This window comes from Elaeis guineensis, chromosome 1, assembly GCF_000442705.2.
Source record: "Elaeis guineensis isolate ETL-2024a chromosome 1, EG11, whole genome shotgun sequence".
Classification (NCBI taxonomy): Eukaryota; Viridiplantae; Streptophyta; class Magnoliopsida; order Arecales; family Arecaceae; genus Elaeis; species Elaeis guineensis.
Window position 1 is genome coordinate 178537142 of NC_025993.2, and position 21521 is coordinate 178558662.

Sequence of the window (21521 nt, forward strand, 5' to 3'; positions counted from 1 at the left end):
CACTTAGCTTTCTAAGAAACAAGCTATTGTGACTCTTTTTACTTGTGAGACGAAATATATTGCGGCATCTTCATATGTTTGCCATGCCATATGGCTTAAAAAATTGGTATAAGAAAGATATCTATTTCTCTCAAATTGATGCTACTAAGATATATGTGGATAGCAAATCGATAATGGCATTAACAAATAATCCGATCTATTATGAAAGGAGTAAGCATATTGACATCTGTTTTCATTTCATAAGAGAGTATGTAAAGAAGAAGAATGTAGAGTTAACTTATGCGAAGATTCATGATCAAGTTACTGATATCTTCACCAAACCACTTGCAGCAAATCATTTGCACAAGCTCAAAAACTTACTTGGCACGGGAGATAGAATACAATTAAGTTAAGGGTGGTGTTAGTAAATAAACTTAATTGTACTATTATTAGTGTTGGAAGTCTAAGAGTTTTAAGAGTCTAAGAGTCATATAGAAACTCCCATTATCTAGAAGATGCATGAGTACTTATGTGTTAATCTCGAATTATAGATGTGACCTTTGAGAAGAAGTGTTATAAATGCTTAATTAGTGATATATTATGTCTCGTAAATTCTCCTAGTGGCTATAAATATCTATGGGGTCATTTTGCAATGAAACAATGAGCAATTTGAGTCTCTAAATACTTTCAAAAAATATAATATTATTTTATTTTGAACCCACCATTCTTCTATTGACACCTTCAATTACACCAGGTAAGGATAAAGTGAAGAAGAGCCATTAAGAATATATAAGCATGTAAAACAAAGATGCATGAGAAGGCCCCTATAAGGAAAGGCATCCAAATTGCCAGGTCTCCAAAGCTGTGAGAAAACGCTAGAAAACCTTCTAATAGCACCAAAGTCTGCACTTAATAAGAACTTCGAGAGTATTAAGGTATCAAGGCAAGTTGTGATTAAAAGGGCTTTGGCTTAATTACGATGCAACTACGTACTGAGATGACAACCCCGTTAACTAGGTTAGCTGGCATTTGTCGGTCTTGACATAAATACATCTTTGCCACAATCCTAGAAAAGTAAGTTGTCGTGAACTTATATACCAGACAACATGTATCCTTTGACGAGCTGGTAGAAATGCAACATGGTACATGCAATATCATGCAATTATCTTAGTCATGCTTAAAGTTCTTGCCTCGTTCTATTTGCTTCCTTCCCCATTAATTGGTACTCTTGATGACCTCATATGAAGCATAAAAATTACTTGTGCTATCATCAAACTATTATTTGAAAAGCACACCATATATGCACAAATGACAAACCAAAGTTTACGTAAAGTAATTATATAGGAAGGAATGGTTAATCTAAAAGAAGTATCCTCTAAAAAAATCAGTATAATTCACAATCACATATATTTTTTTACAGTGCATATGAACATTTAAATAAGATTCCTTTAATGAAGATATAAGAGATTCACAAGTCGTTGCCTCATCCTGCCTCCTCTTTTGCATTGCCATTTATAAGAAAGTAAAAACAAGTACTTCCTTATCGCATATGGTTGTTCTTGGAGAATGGAGGGCTAAGTAGATTTAGTTATAGCCCGCGTACATTGGTGGAGGTGGTGATGCATAGCTTGTTCCACCAACCGGTGGGAGGATGAAGTCATCTTGAGGTGGTGGAGGAGATGAAATTGGTGGTGGTGGTGGTGAGGAGACTGGTGGAGGTGGAGAGAAGACGGGTGGTGGAGGAGATGAAATTGGTGGTGGTGGTGGTGAGGAGACTGGTGGAGGTGGAGAGAAGACGGGTGGTGGTGGGGAGAAGACGGGGGGTGGTGGTGGTGGAGCAGCAACTGATGGTGGCGGTGAGTACACCGGTGGTGGAGGCGAATGCACCGGTGGTGGAGGAGATGCTAGTGGTGGTGGTGGTGGTGGTGAGTGGACTGGAGGTGGCGGAGATTGGACCACTGGTGGGGGTGGTGAGTGAACTGGAGGAGGTGGCGAGAAGACGGGTGGCGGTGGTGAGTGGACCGGTGGAGGTGGTGAGTGAACTGGAGGAGGTGGCGAGAAGACGGGTGGCGGTGGTGAGTGGACCGGTGGAGGTGGTGGTGAGTGAACAACAATTGCTGGGGGTGGTGAGCTCATAGGAGGAGGGGGTGAGTGGACATTAGGTGGAGGTGGTGAGTTCACTGGAGGAGGTGGTGAGAAGATTAGAGGAGGTGCAGACCGGACTATGGGAGAGGGTGGCGAGTGTACTGGAGGAGGCTGGGAATACACTGGTAGTGGTGGTGAGCTTACTGGTCTTGGAGGCGGAGAAGATTGAGCTGGTGGTGGTGGTGAGCGAACACGTGTATCAGGTGCCTCCCTGGATTGTGGTGGTGGCGGTGAGAACACCAAAGGTGGTGGCGGAGGAGACTGCAATGGAGCTACGGGAGTGTCACTTGGTGATGGAGGTGGAGGTGAGAACGTTCGAGATGGTGAGGGTGGTGGGAAGTGCACTGGGGTGACCACTGTTTCCTTCCTCTGTGGAGGCGGAGGTGAGAACGTTGGAGATGGTGAGGGTGGTGGGAAGTGCACTGGGGTGACCACTGTTTCCTTCCTCTGTGGAGGCGGAGGTGAGAACGTTGGAGATGGTGAGGGTGGTGGGAAGTGCACTGGAGTGACCACTGTTTCCTTCCTCTGTGGAGGCGGAGGTGAGTACACTGGTGTTGGAGATGGTGGAGGTGAGTACACTGGTGTTGGAGATGGTGGAGGTGAGTACACTGGTGCTGGAGATGGTGAAGGTGGAGGTGAGTACACTGGCGTTGGAGATGGTGGAGGTGGTGATTGAACTGATGGCTTCAGAGGTGATGGCTTCACTGGCTTTGGGGATGGCGATGGCTTCACCGGCTTCGGGGATGGCGATGGCTTTACCGGCTTCGGAGATGGTGATGGCTTCGGAGACGGTGACGGCTTTGACGGGTTGCTAGGAGAAGCTCCACACTTGGATTGGCTACAATCCACTGGACGATTCACAATTGGTGCACACATCGTTGCCGATTTTTGCTTTGGTGTCTTTGGAAGGCAATTGCTGATGTCGTCAAACACAACATCTGGTCTTGCTCCGGGCATGCACTCCTCGGCCTCACCCTTGAAAAAGTTATATGAGAATGTGAGATTGACGAGGCTTGGTAGCCGACAAAGACTTTCTGATACGATGCCGGTGAGGACGTTGTGCGAAAAATCCAACTCCTCAACTTTGGTCAACCCAGCAAAGCTCTTGGGCAGCACTCCGACTAATGAGTTCCAGCTAGCATCGAACACCGTTGCATTACCCAGTGATCCAATCTCCCATGGTAAGCAGCCAACCAGCCCATTATTCATCAAGATCATTTCATTGAGGGTAGCTCCCATTCTTCCAACACTAGATGGAATACACCCTCCAAGCTTGTTGTTGGCGAGGACGATGACGGAAGCTGTCGAGTTACCGAAGTTTTCAGGGATATGGGAGCTAAAGCGATTGTCATTAAGGAAGATGGCATCGAGCTCCTTGTCGAAGAGCTCGGATGGGAGGGGGCCCTCGAAGTCATTGAACCTAAGATCGAGGTACTTGAGATTGGGCAGGCCTATGACAACCATGGGAAAGGACCCGACGAAGCGATTGTTGCTCACATCGAGCTCATGGAGGAGAGTGAGGCGGGAGAAGCTCTTGGGGATGATGCCGCAAAAACGATTGGAGTTGATATGGAAGACGGCAATGTCGTTGAGGAGGCCAAGCTCGAGAGGAAGATAGCCGGCGATGTCGGCACCATTGAGGTCAACACCAGCAACAACGGTGGCATTAGGGTCATCGAGGGCCTTGGAGCAGAAGACACCATTGTAAGTGCATATCTCGGGGCCAACCCAATTGCCGGTGAAGTTGAGGGGGTCAGAGTAGATGGCTTTCTTCCATGCTTGAAGGGCGATGTAGGCACGACGGAGGCGAGGGTTGGCGAAGCGGATGCCGATTTTGATGTCGAACTCGAAGTCGTCCGGAAGGTCCCCATTCTCTGAAAGAGTAAGGAGTTGGCGATGAGTGATGAAGGCCGCTTCGGCATCGGAGAGGGCTGACGATGGAAGGATAAGGGATAAGGAGAGGAGGAAGAGGAGGAGAAGGAAGGGTGGGAAGCGGCCCAAGGCCTCCATGTTGGGCAGGTTGAGGTGTGACACCACCCTTGGAGAGCCCCAAGGCTGCTTTAAGAGAATGGAGGTGGGAGAGGGTTGTTATAGGGGGCGTTTATGGATGGTTGGCCTCGTTTGGAGGTGGGGAGTTGGTTTTGTTTGGTTGGTTTGATATGATAGGTGGAAACGGACATGACCAACGTGAGAAACGGATACATAAGAATTCCCACGGAGTGGGATGGATGGGCACAAACGAAACACCTTGTACGGGCTTGCACCACTTTCGGACGGAAAAATATTCGCTGCAACGGTGATTCCACGTCACCGTTATAACAAACTAATCACCAAATACAAATGGATGATGAAAGACACGAAATAGTATATGATATAATTTATAAAAATTAATAAAATATATGATAATCGATAAAATATAAAAATTATCATTGATTTATTACAAATTTGATGTGGTATCCCTATTGTAACGAATATTTTTTCCTTTCGGACCTCGTAGGTTGGTCTCCATTTCATCGTAATTTATCTTGCTCGGTCCAATGGACGGATGTCGTAGACTTCAATAAAAATTTTATTTTATTAATTATTTTATTTCAAAATTTATTTCATTCTATTTTTTTATTTTTGATTGGTGTTGGAAAAAGATGGAAGAGCAGTAAATTTTTTGTTAAAAAAAGTGACATGGTTATTTGTTTCAATCATGCTCACAAAATCCAGCATGCCCCTTGTCATTCTTCCTTACCCAGAGATTTATGGATGGTTAGGATTTGTTATTTTTGCCATGGAAAGCTCTTGGCATGAGCAACTGATATGTGCGAGCACTGGTGAAACAAATTCCTAATAAAATGCCTAGTTTAGATTTCATAAAGTTCTATCCTTCAATCAATTAAGTGTGCTATTATATTTTGTCGTCTGTGCAATCCTTTAAATTACCATTGTATGATTCGTCCATGTAAACTGCACTTTTTATTCACAATTCCAACAATATAGGAGTTTAAATAGTTGATCAAATTTCAAGAGATATGAATATTATATTTTTCTCCAATGAATTAGCAACACTATCTTTAGTGGAGATGTTTGAGATTTGATCTTGCATGATGGCAGCTATATATTTGTCACAAAAATAGAAAGAAAGTCAGTTCGGCATGCTAACCATTTTATTTTAATGATGCATAAATGCATATACGAGCACATAGTTTCGCTAATATCAATTGTAGTATGAAATCAAAACCAAGTGAAAGACTTGTAATGGTTTGTTGCTTGCAGCATGACGTGGGAGAATCTATTTCAATGTGATGTGGGTGCTCGGATTGAAGCACCACTCATATTATATATCTCACAATGTGATTTGAAACTGGTGTTGTTTCGTACCATTAAAATTATCCTATATTTGCTGGGCTCGTTTTGCTCCCGCTTTGAACATGAGTTAAGATCATGATCAAATTCATGAAGTTATTGGCATGTCTAATTAAATCAGGTTCATCATTATGCTATTGGTTATAGAAGAGGCAACTCTTCAAAATTCAACTCAATGATGTGTTTCAACAATAAAATTTGATGATGCATTTTGCAATTAGAGTTATTTTATATAAAAATTGCAATTCCTTCTTCTATAAAAGTATAGCATACTTAAGTTCTTTGAAAACAAATTAAACATATGATAAAGAAGATATTTGAATTTTGAAAAATTAGAGTTGTTTTTAGGGTTAAAGATTGAAAACTAAACCACTTTTATACGCTCCGAGAAAGAGAGAGAGAGAGAGATTAAGGGATCCATCTTCCTTCCCATAAATCTACCCTTGAATCTTGTAATAATCACTTCAAAATCTGTGCAGATAGATAAATGATGATGTTTGAAGTATTGGAGATGTATGCGGGGTGTGTCCAATGGTACACATTGCAAAGAAGATCAATCAATCTAAGATGCAACCCGGACATGCAGTTGATACAGATAATTTGGATTTTTGCTTTTTCTACCAACTATAGAGACATAGAGCAATTGGATATTAGATCAAATCAGGTTGGGCCAAGTCAAACAAGTTATTAGGTCATGTCAGGCCGAACCCAACAGAACACAAACTAATAGAGCGGGGCCCAAGTCTCTTCTCCCCGGCCCCACACATAGAGAAGCCGTCCGCCTCCACCACCTCAGCTTCACTCGCAACTTTCCGGTCTTTGACTCGACCCCCTTATTCGATAGGGCGGGTTTCCCTCTCTCGATATATGTCCATCTTTTCTCTCCGAGCCCTAACCCCGAGACCGAGAGGGCGAGAGAGAGGAATCACGAGAAAAGAGAAGAGAGAGTTTGAGCGCGATCGAAGCCATGGAGTTGCCTCAAAGCGATTTTGATCGCATCGTCTTCTTCGAGCACGCCCGCAAGACCGCGGAGGCGGCGTATGCCAAGAACTCCCAAGATGCCGAGGTAAAGCCGTAAAGGACTCCTTCTCCGATCTCCTTTTTTACACTGCCTCCGATTTCTCTGGTCCTTTAATACTTGAACACCTTATTGCCCACGGAAAGATCAGACGTTGATGCATGTTCTTTTCCGCTTCTTTTGAACCCTAGGTTGCTCTGTGTTTGACCTGCTTAGTTGTCTGCGTGGGATGCTGTCGAAAAAATACGATTTTGTTTGACAATTCGTTGTTCTGTCTTATTGTTTAGAATCTCACGAGGTGGGGAGGGGCGCTTCTTGAGTTGTCGCAGTTTCAGAGTGGCCCGGACTCGATAAAGTTTGTAAAAGGTGTTAACTTTCGTGATCTAGATATTAGTTTCCAATCAATAGCTACAGCTTTATTTGTTTCAACTGGTTAAAAAAATATATATACTTTGAGTCATCGAAAAGTTTTTGTGTCCCTATTTTTAGATGCTATTTCCAAATTGGAGGAAGCTTTGGTTATTTTTCCAAGGAAGCACGACACTCTCTGGTGCTTGGGCAATGCTCACACTTCTCATGCTTTCTACATTCCTGATCATGAGATGGCCAAGGCTCATTTTGCAAAGGCAACTCAGTGTTTCCAGGAAGCTTTGGAAGAGGTAATTTTCTTGAAGTGGGTTCCAATGGAGTCATGTGGATCGTTATTGAGACAAGGGCGTCTGGTTTCTTGCAGGATCCAGGAAATGAGCTATACATGAAGGCTCTAGATTTATCAACGAAGGTATGTTTCACTTTTTCGAGTCACGATAGTTATGCATTTTGAGAAATTTGTATGCTTAACTTGATATGTTTATCCCTTTTAAGTGTACATTGATTTATGAGCGTCCTGGTGATATTTGCTGATCAGCGTTATGGATCAACTTAAGCAATAAATGCTTGTAACTCAATACATGAAAACTGTTTGACACTTGAAGCTATCATTAGGTTCAGATTTTCCATGATCCTGGAGGAAATGAATTTAGGAAATAGGGTAAGATCAATTGGATTGATCTTGATTTTGAGTTGTTTCAACCTAAATATGGGGTTGGTTCGGTAGGAGTTAAGGGCAGTATAGGTAGGTTCTGGGGTGAAAATAAACAATCAAAGCTAGTTCTACTTATTGCCAAATGTTGAAGCAGTCTGATAAGTCAACATGTCACAAGGCATTGTTCTTGGATGGCCGCAGTGTTAGTTTGGTTTACCACCTCCAACTGCCTGAGAATAGAACACTAGGAAACTGGTAATGAAATGTCATCGGTGTCCAACAATTTCTTCAGTGACTGACAGAACAAATCTGCTGAGGGTATTTGTCATGAAAATCTCTCTGACTATCAAGTTCAACATAACATCAATTATTGACATCAATGCATATCTAATATGGTTTGAATCTGTGCTGATTTATGGGAGTTCGTGGGTTTGGGCATTTGGTCGATGCATAAAGCATGGAATGCTTTGCATGAGCTTGTGTGTGGATGGAGTGGAGGTGAACTTATGGCCTTTTTTTCATTGGTTCATATGGCCTGTTGCTTGAGGATAAGTCCTCCCAATGGCCAAAGCACCTACCCCAAAGCCATGCACGCTTACAGAAAAAAAGTGTGAAAAGCTTTTTCTCTCCCATTGAGCAAAGGAGGATGAAAGATCATTCTACCTCTCCCACTACTCCCTCCCTCCCCTCCCCCCTCCCCAGTCTATCCTGCTGGATTATCCCAAACAGGTCCAAATTGTTTTATTGTTTCAAAATTTGTTAGCTTCAATAGGTTTATCATCGACTCCTGCTTTATTTCATTTTCTTTTTCTTTTATAAATATCATTATGATACCTTATTTTTGGATCTACCCTTTATTATTTACAATGGAACGTTCTGCTTATTTTCTCAGGCACCTGAACTGCATTTAGAGGTCCAAAGGCAGATGGCTAACCAACAATCTGCAGCTGGAGGATCTTCAGCATCAAACGTGAAGGTAAAATTCTTACAATACCAAAGATAGATAGGATAAATTGAAACAAGTAAGCTTCATTATTTTACTATATGCCTTTAGCAAATGCTTATGGTATCTTACATGTGCTTTTGTCCTTTAACCTTCCATTTTTCACATTCACAACTTGGTATGGTTGAATAACTAACAACATATTATTGCTAACAAGCTGCTTACTCATGTTGTTTTGTCTGGGTCTGCTTTATATTCATGAGATGGGTCAAATTACTTCGAGCAAAGTTCATGGCCTTTAGCCTTCCAGATCATAAATGCTGCCACTAAATCCGGTTTCTTGTTTGTGTTCATACCTATTTCTGTCTATATGGCTAACTTTCGTTGTTAAACTTTGTTTAAACCATGGCTTGCTGTAATGGTGCGTATTGTGCTGTACTAGGTGTATCGTACCATAGTGATACCAAAATAATACTCGGTACAGGGACCATACTGAGTGTCAGTATGTCAAATCCACTTTACTGACACTGTACAAACATGGTACCAGTACAGCTATGGAAATTGGTTTCGTGAACCTTGGCTTGAACACTAGACATACCAATGAAAAGGTTCTTGTAAGAGAGTTCTTCATTATTTTTTAGCTAAATTTGTTTGCAATCTAGAAAGAGACGCGCATAATCTACTCTACTATTGCTAATTGTAGAACTTTTGTATGCTAGATGCTGTAGTGGATATCTTAGTATATGAATAGTATTGACTCTTTTTACTGGTGGATCATCATCTCAAAATTTTGAGATCCTGTCTTCATTTTCATTGGAAGTCTGCAATAGAGAAAAAAGAATCATATCCTAGTTTTTTACCAGTATGAGAATTTTTAAGTACCCGCTCATTTTCTAGATACTCTGTGGAACACATTTGGATCTCTGAATGCATTACCGCTCATTTTCCCTTTGTTGATCTTTTAGGGGATGGTTAAATGTCTCTTAACCTCAGGGGTATTGTTGGATATCTCATTGACTACGATAAGATACTGTGAGTCACAAGTCAGAGAGTTTGTAATCTCTTGTTTTATAGAGGTCAATGTTCCAGAAATGCATGCATGTGAAAGTCAATAGAAAGGAATCCAGTATAACTGTATTATGAAGCAAAAACTGATCATTTCTTATTCACAATAACCTTGAATTTAGTTGATTTGTCAAAAGAAGAAACAAAGTAGTTTTCACTTTTTATTTGGCCCAAATTGCTTTATCTTCTGGAATGAACAAGGAAGGCCTCATCTGCTACATACACCTACAATAAATTATCGTGGTTCATTTTTCAGCCAGGCACTTTGCACTTGATTCTCCAAGTATATCATAAGATTCATGGTCCCTGATATGTATCAACTTGGTGGCCATTGACTACACATTCTATATCAAATTACAATACATGTTTTGTCATCATATATCCTATGGGTATGGTAGATTTTCCTTATTTTTTCCGATCATTCAGATATTTCTCCTTATGCCTAGTTGCTTCCACTTAGCAAAGAATATGTTATATGGTAATGTTGATTGCATGTAGAGGTGCTCTACTTTTTGGTATGGAGTTTGCGTAAGCACCCAATGAAATGATGATTTTGTACTTTATTACAGGCATCCAAGAAAAAGAAAAACGGTGATGTTAAGTATGACATACTGGGATGGGTGATTCTTGCAGTAGGCATTATTGCATGGGTTGGCCTGGCCAAGTCTCATGTCCCTCCTCCTCCCAGGTGAAGCAGCCAGCTGTCTTCTGTCGATCATGAAGTTGTCTGGTGTTCGAGATTTCAACTTTGAGATTCGATTAGATCAGACAGTTTTGAAGGCTTGCCCATGGAAAATTAGCACATAGTTGTAGTTGCTTAATAACATGCCGAAATTACCTGCTCATATCGCTAAATGTGGGATATTCTAGAAATGTGCGGCATAGATTTTTTTCGCTGGTAAATTTTGCTTAGGATCAAAAGAGGCACCCTTTATCTTTTGTATGCTTAAATCATGTACATTATGTGCATCTTTTTTCTCCATTTGTTTCTGTTCATAGCCATGTTGCAAGGATTCCAGAGGAGGTTATATTTCATCCCTCTGAAATTGCTCTAATTATTCTGTGCGGTTCAAAGGGAGGCTGCAGGAGCGAATGTTACAGCTTTGAGGGCAAGAAAAGGAAAAAATGTCTGGTTTGTTACTTGACTCCATTTCTTCCCATTCTCCCTTCGTAATGCATGGTTAGGTAATCATGAATCTCTTGTGGGGAGTAGAAAGCTTTTAGCATTGACAAAGTTTCTCAAACAAGATGTTTGTTGCATTGGCGACAATGATGGCAAGTACTGAATTATCGCTAAAGCAATTGAGCAATGTTTAATTCAGAATATTTCTTTCATGGATTTGGATGTTCTCCCTTCCTATGACATTTTGGACAGGTTTGGTTGGGATAAGTTGGATTTAGGAATGGGCATGGGAACGAGAATGAGTAACTCTCATTTCGGTCATTTGGTTGGAAGGATCCTGATTTTTAAGAGGGAATGGCAATGTCTCAATTTTTCAAAATTTTATCTCTATTTTATTTCTGGTATTTAAATTATATTACTTCTTGTCACCAATCAAATGTGTTATTTTTGGTAAGAAGTATTAGCTGTTGTATTATCAAAATAAAGGTCTATGACAGTTTATATATTTACAACCATTCATCTAAACAGCTCATGATCTATCAGTGCATATAAATATAACCCCACATTTAGGAATACACAGGCTGATATATGAGTATTTAAATCATCTGGCTAGCACGAGAGTATGAAACCATTCAGCTGTAGATTGAAATTATGATTTTGATCAATATGTAATAATGAAGTTGACCCACATTTAGGAATACACAGAGTGATATATGAGTATTTAAATCATCTGGCTAGCACAAGAGTATGAAACCATTCAGCTGTAGATTGAAATTATGATTTTGATCAATATGTAATAATGAAGATGACCCACAGCTTATATTATGCTGATGGCCTAACTTCAAAAAAGCATGAACATATAAGCACCATTAATATATATAAGACTAGCAAACTCTTTGTAAATTGCATATCTTCATTTGTTGAGATGAAACATAGTAGAAATTGTGCCACTCTTGGAAGGTGCCAAGAGTGTTTGTCAGTAAAACCCGAAGAAACAAAAGGATGCACATAATTCTTGAATATATTTCAGGAAACCCAGTTAATGATGTATTGATCCTGATGAAGTTGAAACATATAAGCATACTTCAGGATGATGATATAATTAATCATTGCTGCTGATAACTTTATAAATACTACTCCGCCATATATAATCTGAAGAGTCTACGCTGTTCAAGTAACAACATAAAGCTTTGAAATTAGATCCATCCAAATCACTTTAATATAAAATTTTTAGCATTAATCCTGCAGAATCAACTGGGTTGAGAGCCCAACCTTGGGCTAAGCAACCCACTATAAGCATAATACTGAATGGAATTTTCCTGTTCATTATTGATTTGCAATAGTAATCACCTATTTTTCAATAATCTAGATAGGCAATATAACAGAAGTTATAATTTGAAGCAATCATACGGAGCATCCCTTAATGCCAATACCTCCAGCTCCCCAGGCAAAGTATGCATTCCTTAATATAATAATCTAGAATCAAGTAACTACTATAAAATAGATGATATATGCCAAGATGTTTTAATATAGAAATCTGTAATCAAAAGAAAACAAAGTTAGTAATAAACATATTTGTTTTCATTTTCTTGTTTCATGTTTTTGCTTTGTTGTTTGCTTCTTGCTTTTCCTTTTTTCTTTCTATTTTTTCTAATTTTTTTTCCTTTCCTTTTTTTTCTTTTTTTTTCTTTTATATCAATTTTTCCTTCTTTTTTCTTTTGAATGGATATAGTACTTTATATAACACTCTTGCATCTCATCTGAAACATGACTAAGAATTGTGCTAAGGCATCAACAGTGCAAAGATTATAAATAAACAATCTAATTATGCACAGCATATATCTTGTGAGAATGATGCAACAGAATTTTGACTTCAATATCTGAGCTAGCATGAGTATGGTATAGCAGCACTAGTTATAGAGTTCAAAGTTGACTAATTCAGCAATACAATGACAATTATGTGTCATTAATCTTGAAGTCTTCTTAAAAGTAGACTTACATAATGGTGTTTGATGAAATAACAGTATCATATACATTGCCATTGCTCTTGATGCTAATAGTAGATTCTTTCCAAATCAAAAAATTATAGATAATCTACTTCTTTTTCAATCTGTAACCAAATAGATAAGATGTTAGTAATAACACTATTTTCTTTTTTTCTTTTCTTTTTTTCTTTCTTTTTCTTCTTTATTTTTTCTTTTCTTTTTTTTTTCTTTTTTATACTTTTTCTCAATATTTTTGTTTCTTTTTTTCTTTTTTTTCAAGTACTTGTTGTATATACATAGATCTTCACACAAAAAGTAATTAATATCAGAAATATCTTTGAACATTCTTTGCATAAAGCATTTCTTTCTTAATAGTTGTAATTTATTTCTCTCGCCCCTTGAGAGATTGTGGTAGCTGATCTTCTTCTCTCTTGCATATGTCCCAAATATTTTTCCTTTTCTCCACATACCTCTCTCTTTTACTTTGTCTTTGAAGATTTCCTCCAGGTATGTCATCTAATTCGCCACAACTGTAATAAAGTACTATTGTTTGAAAAAAACTATCAAAATGGCCATCTTTTTCTTATTTATATGAAGTAGCCAAGGCACTGTTTAATTCTGTTTCCTTGTGAAAAATACTCCATACCCATCAACTCTTATAAGATAAGCACATAAAAGGTCTATCTCAATCTGATCTATCCACAGAAAATCACCTTATAAAGCAATGTCTGATATGCGATCAGCTATCTGGTTGGTTTCGCACAGAATATGTGACACCTTGAATAGATTTGCTGTCCATTTCCATTGCCACAGGTCTTGCAAAAAAGAAAAATATGCATTTAAACAGATTTCTAGACTATTTATCCAACTTATCAATGTTTTTGAGTCTCCTTCTAGCCACACTTAATTGGCATGTTGATTTGGTATGGCTGCTTCAACCCCTAACTATGCAGTAGTTAACTCAGCCATAGGTACATTAGTGTGACATAATTATTTGCCACTAGACTGAATCATTTTTTTTTGAAAGTTTCGAATAATATAAACAGCTGCAACCTTATCTCCCACTACAGAGTTATCAAAGTTAACCTTAAAAACTCTCATGGAAGGAGGCAACCAAAAAACATGTTTGGGTTCTATACACCAGCTATTATGCTGTGAAGAGTTGCCCCAGTGCCACTACGGAGTTTGATTAGATTGCACTTCAAGAAAGTTAGAATCTATGATAAATAATAATATATTTCACATAATGTGATTTGTGTTAAAATTTATGTGTTTAAAGATCTTCTCATTTCTAGCATTCCAAAGCAACCAGACAGTATATGCCAGGATTGCTTTCTGACTATTCTCTACTATAGCTGGGGCCGAATATTGAACCATAACTAGAAAAGAAATCGGAAAGAAAGTTGTTGGGTGGATGTCTGGTCAGGATACCACCTCCCAAGATCCTTTCAGTACCACGCGATGTAGCAGGAAGAAAGAAGAAACAAAACAAAAAGAAAACAATTAAAATACGTGGATCAGTCACAAAAGGACTCGCCTCCACGGGGCATGCAAACTTCACTATGAAAAAGAAATTTTACAAGAGGAGACCTCATCCTCAACCCTTGTACACCCAATTCTCTCTCACCTGAAGTTCTCCTCACAAAAGCTCTCTCTCTTGGAGACCCCCTGAACCCCTGAAGAGCCTGGCGACCACTGTCCAGGAGCCTCTTGCTCTTTCTCTCACAGCGCTCTCGCCTCTCTCTCTCTTCTCGGATTCGTACGGCGCGAGAAAACCAACCACACCCCTCTCTGTTACCGATCAGCCCTATTTAAAGGGTTAAACACGGTTTAAAACCTAATTAGAGAAGGATCAGGAGTCCTAAACAAAGCCAGATAACCCTAGGACCGTCGGATCAAGACCGGGAGCCACCCACGCCCTCAGATCGCGCTTCGGTCCACGAAATAGTACCGTGGACCGTGAGAAATGTGTGGGAAATGCCCACGCGGTCCACAGACCCCGTCGTGGACCGCCCGATCCACGGTGGACCAGGGCAAAGGGGCCGTGGGTCTAGGTCGCGCGTCCCGCGCGGGCCTGGGTCCCGCGTCCCGCGCGCCGCCGCCTGCGGCCGCGCCGCTGCCGCCGCCGCCCGCCGCCGGTCGTCGGCGGTCCTCCGCCGCTTCGATTCTTGTGCCGACTTCAAAAGCTCGTATCTCCTCCATCCGAGCTCCGATTCAGGTGATCTTGGTCTCGTTGGACTCCGCTTTTCGTCGCGAACCTCGCTGTGGGCTCAATGTGGGCTGAATCTCGAGGTGTCAAATCCTAACAATCTCCACCTCGACTCGATATTCAGCCTCCTCCAAACTCCGAGAGCTTCTGGATCTTCTCGCCCCCATGCCCTGGGGCAATCGCCTGCTGATCATGGATGGGCAAACATGAGAGTCGAGCCAGGCTACTCGATCCCATCTCCGTCGTATGCTGTGCTCCTCCTGACCTGAGACCTGCTCGGGGCATCATCCTGTGGCAATAGGAATCTCACCTTGCGACGTCGCCTCTCATCCTCCCGAGTCTCCTGTCTCGTGCCCGATCCGCCTCCTGGAGCTCCACCTCGCTCTGGGCTCCACCTGGCTCCCGAAGCTCCACCTCGCACTGGGCTCCCTGCCAGGTAATAATGTCCTCTGCTCCCCTTCTTCCCCTCCAGCACAATCCTATCGCCGCGTAGCACCCTCAGGATTCCTCCATCAGCTACCGTCCTGTAGCCTCTCGAATCCAGTCTGCTAAGTGAGATAAGATTTCGCCTGAAATCGGGTATGTATCGGACCTCCCCCAATCCCCTCACTGCACCGTCATGTGTCCTCCAGCTGACCGTCCCAATGCCTCTGATCGCACAGCTCGATCCATCCGGCAGATATACAGTGCCCTCACTGTTCTTCAGGGAGTCAAGCTGCTCCTATCCGCAACATACATGATAGGGGCATGCAGAATCTAATATCCACTGCTGGGAAGAAGTAGATACCTCGTCAGATATCTCCAGGACATCTCCATCTAAATCGCTGTCGGCCGTCGCTACAGCAGCCACCGTCCGATTTTTAAGTTGAGGGCAATCTCTGGCTAGATGCCCTAACTCCTCACACCGGTAACACCTGGTTTTGCTCAAGTCCCTCCTGGACTTGGACCGCCCTCGTTGCGATCTTCTGTCGCTCCGTCTACCGCCTCCTGCACCTCCAGAAGCCACCAAAGCTGAGCTACCGCCACCTGAGCTCGAAGCTGGGTTCTCTCTCCTGAGAACCTCGTTCTGGAGTATCACCGCGATGACCTCGTCCATCTTGATAGTGCTCTTCCCTACTAGAAGAGCAGACACCAAGGACTCGTACGAAGGGGGAAGCGATGCCAGCAAAACCAGCGCCCTGATCTTCTCCTCAACGTTCTCGCCAACACTGAGAAGGTCGGTGAGGATCTTCTGGAAGTGGCTCAGATGCTCCTGCACGCTCTGTCCCTTAGTCATCCGCAGTTGGTAAAACTGCCTCTAGAGGAAAAGAGTGTTGGTGAGAGACTTCGCCATGTATAACTTCTCGAGCTTCGACCACAGCACCGTCGGAGAAGTCTCGCTCAGCACATGGATCACCACCTCATCCGCTAGGTACATGCGGATGGTACTCACCGCCTGCATCTGTAGCCGTTTCCAATCCCGCACCTCCATGGTGGTCGGTTTCTCATCACACAAGAGAGCATAGATCAACCCCTGTTGGATGAGCACATCCTTCACCCTTGCCTGCCACAAGGAGAAATTGCTCTTACCATTGAACTTGTTGATCTCCATCTTGATTGTTCCTGTTTTCTCCATCTTCAGTCTTGCTCACCACCACTGCAATCTGCATCCTTGTACCGCCTGCTCTGATACCACTTGTGGGTGGATGTCTGGACAGGATACCACCTCCCAAGATCCTTTCAGTACCACGCGATGCAGCAGGAAGAAAGAAGAAACAAAACAAAAAGAAAACAATCAAAATACGTGGATCAGCCACAAAAGGGCTCGCCTCCACGGGGCATGCAAACTTCACTATGAAAATGAAATTTTACAAGAGGAGATCTCACCCTTAACTCTTGTACACCCAATTCTCTCTCACCTGAAATTCTCCTCACAAAAGCTCTATCTCTCTTGGAGACCCCCTGAACCCCTGAAGAGCCTGGCGACCACTGTCCAAGAGCCTCCTGCTCCTTCTCTCACAGCGCTCTCGCCTCTCTCTCTCTTCTCAGATTCGTACGGCATGAGAAAACCAACCACACCCCTCTCTGTTATCGATCAGCCCTATTTAAAGGGTTAAACACGGTTTAAAACCTAATTAGAGAAGGATCAGGAGTCCTAAACAAAGCCAGATAACCCCAGGACCATCGGATCAAGATCGGGAGCCACCCACGCCCTCAGATCGTGCTCCGGTCCACGGAATAGTGCCGTAGACCGCGAGAAACGCGTGGGAAACGCCCACGCGGTCCACAGACCCCGCCGTGGACCGCCCGGTCCACGATGGACCGGGGCAAAGGGGCCGCGGGCCTGGGTCGCGCATCCAGCGCGGGCCTGGGTCGCGCGTCCCGCGCGCCGCTGCCGCCCACCGCCGGTCTCCGGCGGTCCTCCGCCGCCTCGATTCTCGTGCCGACTTCAAAAGCTCGTATCTCCTCCATCCGAGCTCCGATTCAGGTGATCTTGGTCTCGTTGGACTTCGCTTTTCGTCACGAACCTCGCTGTGAACTCAATGTGGGTTGAATCTCGAGGCATCAAATCCTAACAAAAGTCAATAGGCACATATTTGCCAGTTGATGCCAGCACATTTTAGCAAAGTGACATTCAATGACCGGATGAGAGTAATCATCTATTTGATCCTTACACAAATCACAAAAAATGTTATCACATGAGATAATATGACAATGAGCCAGATATGTTTTTGTTAGAAGTCTGTTCCACACCAGACGCCACCAAAAAGTTTTTACTCTTGGGGGAACTTTTAATTTCTATATCCACAAAAAACCTATTTGAATTTTGATCTCTTATCAAAGGAAAGGAATGAAGTAACTTGATATCTACCAGAGAGACTCTTTTGTGGTCTATTTTTTCCCATACCAGTTGGTCCTCCCAATTTTCCTATGGCAAAGGAATCAAACAGTTGTTATCCACAAGTTTGAGAGCAAAATAAATGTTCAACTTGGTGATGTCTCATGTACTCATAGATGTTATAAAGTATCTAACTTGCCTGTCTAAAGACATTTGATCAACATTAATATAAGTAGGCCATAATCTTAGGAACTGGTGTAATCCAAGGATCTTTATAAACTTTAATTGTTATACCATTACCAATCCACTTAACATGCAATTGGACATGAACACCCATGGTGCAAATATTTTTCCAAATGATTGAACAATTTCTAAGTCTTTTATATGTTATCTAATAATTATTAAATTTATATTTAGCTTTAACTGCTTGTGTCTATAAGGAATCGTTTCTAATCAATAATTGAATAGTAATTTTTTCAAGACAATATAACTGAGTGTTCATCAAGGAAGAAAAATCCAAACCTCCCTAAGCTTTAGTTGTACAAACCTTTTCCTACACAATTGAATGAAATGCATGTCAGTTTGCATCATGCCCCCACAAAAAAGCCCTAAACTCCCTTTTCATTTGATGGAGAATATGCATTGGAACTCATACCGAAGATAAAGTATGGAGGGAAATGGACAGCAAAATTGATTGAATTAAAGTAAGTCAGCCAGCTAGGAAAAGCATACGCCATTTTCATGATTTAATTTTCAAATAAATCTTCTCCAGCATTGGCTGAAAATCCCTTGCCTTCAGCGAGATGCTTGATAAAGGAATCCCAATATACTACCAATTAGTTGTCTTTTCATTAATTTGTAATATATTACGAATTTGAGATTTAATATTAAAATTTGTTATTTTACTAAACAAAATATAAGATTTGCTATTATATATCTTTTGTTTCGAATGGTTGCAAAAAGTATCTAGTATTACATTCATACAAATAGCATCTCTCACGATTGCTCGAGCCACTAAAAGATAATCATCAGTATAGAATATATGTGAAACTTGATGACCATCCTTTGATTGGTAGACCCTAAGCAACTTTTGCTAGACAACACCATATAAAAATATCAAAAGAATCTCGTTATACAAAATAAATAAGTAAGGTGAGAGAGGACATCCTTGTCTTAAGCCTCTGGATACTGAAAAAGGTTCAGTAGATGATCCATTTATGAGAAGCGCAAACTTTGAATTTAACACACAAGCATTTATTCAGGCGATAAATTTATTAAGAAAACCACAATGATGCAATATTTGGGTTAAGAACGACCATTTGACTCGATCATATACTTTTTTCATGTCAACTTTCAATAGCATCAAGCCTTGAGACATTGGTGTCGTATGTACCGAGTGCATAATTTTTTGTACTAACAAAATATTGTCAATAATAGCTCTTTCTGAAATAAATATACCTTGCTCAGGAGAGATGAGAGAGAGAAGAATAGGCTTCAATCGATTAACAAGAATTTTTGCAATAATTTTATACATAATATTACACAAACTAGTAGGTCTATAATCATTTGGAATTTGAGGATTCATCTTTTTAGGAATCAAAATAATATGAGTTTTAGTCCAATTCTCGAAAATTATATTTTTATTAAATATATAAAGGATAGCTTCAATTATCTCTCTTTTAATAATGGGCCAGTATTTTTGAAAAAAGAAAGCAGAAAATCTATCTGGCCCCGGAGCCTTATCAGGATAAACTGACATAATTGCTTGCCAGATTTCATTCTCAGTGATATCTTGAATGAGCTTATGATAGTTTTTAATTGATAAAATATTATACGTCAAGGGATAATCAAGTTGCTGGTCTTCCTCTACATCCATCCGTCGTTGCTGAAAATGATTAAGCAAAGTGTTTACAATAGTCGCTGAATTAGTGATCACTGTACCTTGGTTAGTGGTGATAATATTTATGTGGTTATATTGTCCATGCATCAAGGTCGAGTGATGAAAATATTTAGTATTCGAATCACCTTCATTTAGCCAAAGCACCCACGATTTCTATCTTCACATGATCTTAATCCAGCGAAGAGTATTATGATAACGATGAAGAAGGTCTAGTAATTAGGAATGCTCAGATGTTAATAAGCCTCCTTGTTAGGCTTCTATAACCTATAAATCATAAATTTGATTATAATACATTTGCTCCATACTATTAAAATTTTCTATGCAATACTTTCATTTATGGATGGCCTGCCGAACCTTCGAAAGCAAAAAGGACATACGATTTGGAGGGGATTGATTATCAAAATTAGTCCACGCATGCCGGATAACATTTAGGAAACCCATATAGGTCATCTAAGTTTTCTCAAATCTAAATAGCTTAGGATCTTTTGCAACAGAATGAGCAATATGTATAAGTAGAGGGCAATGATCTGATGCATACCTTGTGAGATGAGTTACAGATGATTCAAGATACCTTGATAGCCAGTCAGGAGACATAAACACTTTGTCGATCTACTTTCAAACCCAACCTTATCTCTAACAATTATTACCCCACGTGTAAGTAGGACCTTAAAAACCAAGATCCATAAGACCTGAGTTCCGGATAAAAGCTCTAAATTCATGAACATCATGATTAATATTAACCCCCCCTCCCTTTTATCTTGATTAGTTAAGATGCAATTAAAATCTCCAGTAAGCAATAAAGGGTAACCCAAACTTAACACATCTAGAATTTGAGTCCATAAAATACGGCATTGAAAAATAGAAGTACTAGCATACACAATTCTCAAAATTCATGAAGAAAATTTTGAAATAGTAATAACCCCAAAAACCACTTGATTATGACCATGCACAAAAAAAATCTGGCCTATCAATTTCTTCTAACCTATAACGATACCGTCTGATAGACCACCAGCCGGAACCATATATACATCCCATAAAGACTTAAAAAACTTTTGAATACGAGTAAAAGCATTTACATCTAATCTAATTTCCAAAAAATACATAATATCAGGTTTATGTTGATGCATTAAAATCTTAACATAATTAACAAAAGATGGCTTTGCAGCTCCACGATAGTTTCACACAAGTATCTTCATTTAGGGGGTTAAAGATATTGGAGGTTGTGTCCTCAGAACAACCTCTATTCCTCCTGGATCTATCCTTTCTTCATCCTGCTGTACTGGAACATTAACTAATGAAGTTTCATCCCTGTTTGTATCAATCACCACTTGAATCTTAACAACTATTGCTTCATGACAGGTGTTTGGTTCCTGTTGCATCCCTACCTCTTCTTACATGGAGGGTTTTGAAGATTAAGCCTTCATCGCCACAGGTTTCCATACCTTATTAGTAGCTTCTAAGTTTGTGCCTTATTTGTTTTCCATGATCATTTTGGAGCGTGGGGGAGATGAAGATTCCGAATTGCTAGACTTTTTAGATAGAGATCTTTTTCGTTTGATCCCCATTCCACCACTTTGGTTTTCCTGCACACTAAATATCATAATCTCATCATTTTTAGTGTTAGTTTCCATAACAGTATCCTCTGTCATATTCATCAATAGGCAAAATCTAGATTGTAATCTAGATTGGGCTGGATTAAGAGTTCATTTTGATATGGTTCTTTGGCTGTGTCCAAGCAGAAGAAGTTTGCTTATCAATCGAAGTTGATTTTGAAACATCCTTATATTGAGATTTCGAAAGTTGAGTAATTGGAACTCTGATCGCTCGGATTTATGGATCAAAAAGCATTGCTTTTGATCCATTTGTTCTGAGCAACCATAGTTTTCCATCTCAACTCCAATCTGGCCACAACTATAGCATATTTCAAGAAGCTCCTCATACACAAACTGCTGCCATAG

At 40.7% G+C, this 21521-nt stretch overlaps 2 protein-coding genes across 2 annotated transcripts; one reads left to right on the forward strand and one right to left on the reverse strand.

The window, feature by feature from the left end:
• Window positions 1–1333: 1333 nt before the first annotated feature.
• On the reverse strand, window positions 1334–4180 carry LOC105040041 (uncharacterized). The gene has a single exon (XM_029262932.1). It carries the CDS (start codon window positions 4132–4134, stop codon window positions 1564–1566), a length of 2571 nt encoding a protein of 856 aa, XP_029118765.1. The 5' UTR covers window positions 4135–4180; the 3' UTR covers window positions 1334–1563.
• A 2135-nt stretch (window positions 4181–6315) lies between these two features.
• LOC105039837 (mitochondrial import receptor subunit TOM20) lies at window positions 6316–10510 on the forward strand. The gene is made up of 6 exons (XM_010916125.3): window positions 6316–6544; window positions 6784–6862; window positions 6986–7155; window positions 7230–7277; window positions 8413–8496; window positions 10098–10510. Exons 1-6 carry the CDS (start codon window positions 6446–6448, stop codon window positions 10218–10220), a joined length of 603 nt encoding a protein of 200 aa, XP_010914427.1. The 5' UTR covers window positions 6316–6445; the 3' UTR covers window positions 10221–10510.
• Window positions 10511–21521: the final 11011 nt, after the last annotated feature.

Bases quoted from the DNA above. Each gene is read 5' to 3' on its own strand.
- LOC105040041 (XM_029262932.1), bottom strand. From the start codon at position 4,134: ATGGAGGCCTTGGGCCGCTTCCCACCCTTCCTTCTCCTCCTCTTCCTC.
- LOC105039837 (XM_010916125.3), top strand. From the start codon at position 6,446: ATGGAGTTGCCTCAAAGCGATTTTGATCGCATCGTCTTCTTCGAGCAC. The intron at 6,545-6,783 runs GTAAAGCCGTAA...CTTATTGTTTAG, and splicing joins AGAACTCCCAAGATGCCGAG to AATCTCACGAGGTGGGGAGG. The intron at 7,278-8,412 runs GTATGTTTCACT...TTATTTTCTCAG, and splicing joins CTCTAGATTTATCAACGAAG to GCACCTGAACTGCATTTAGA.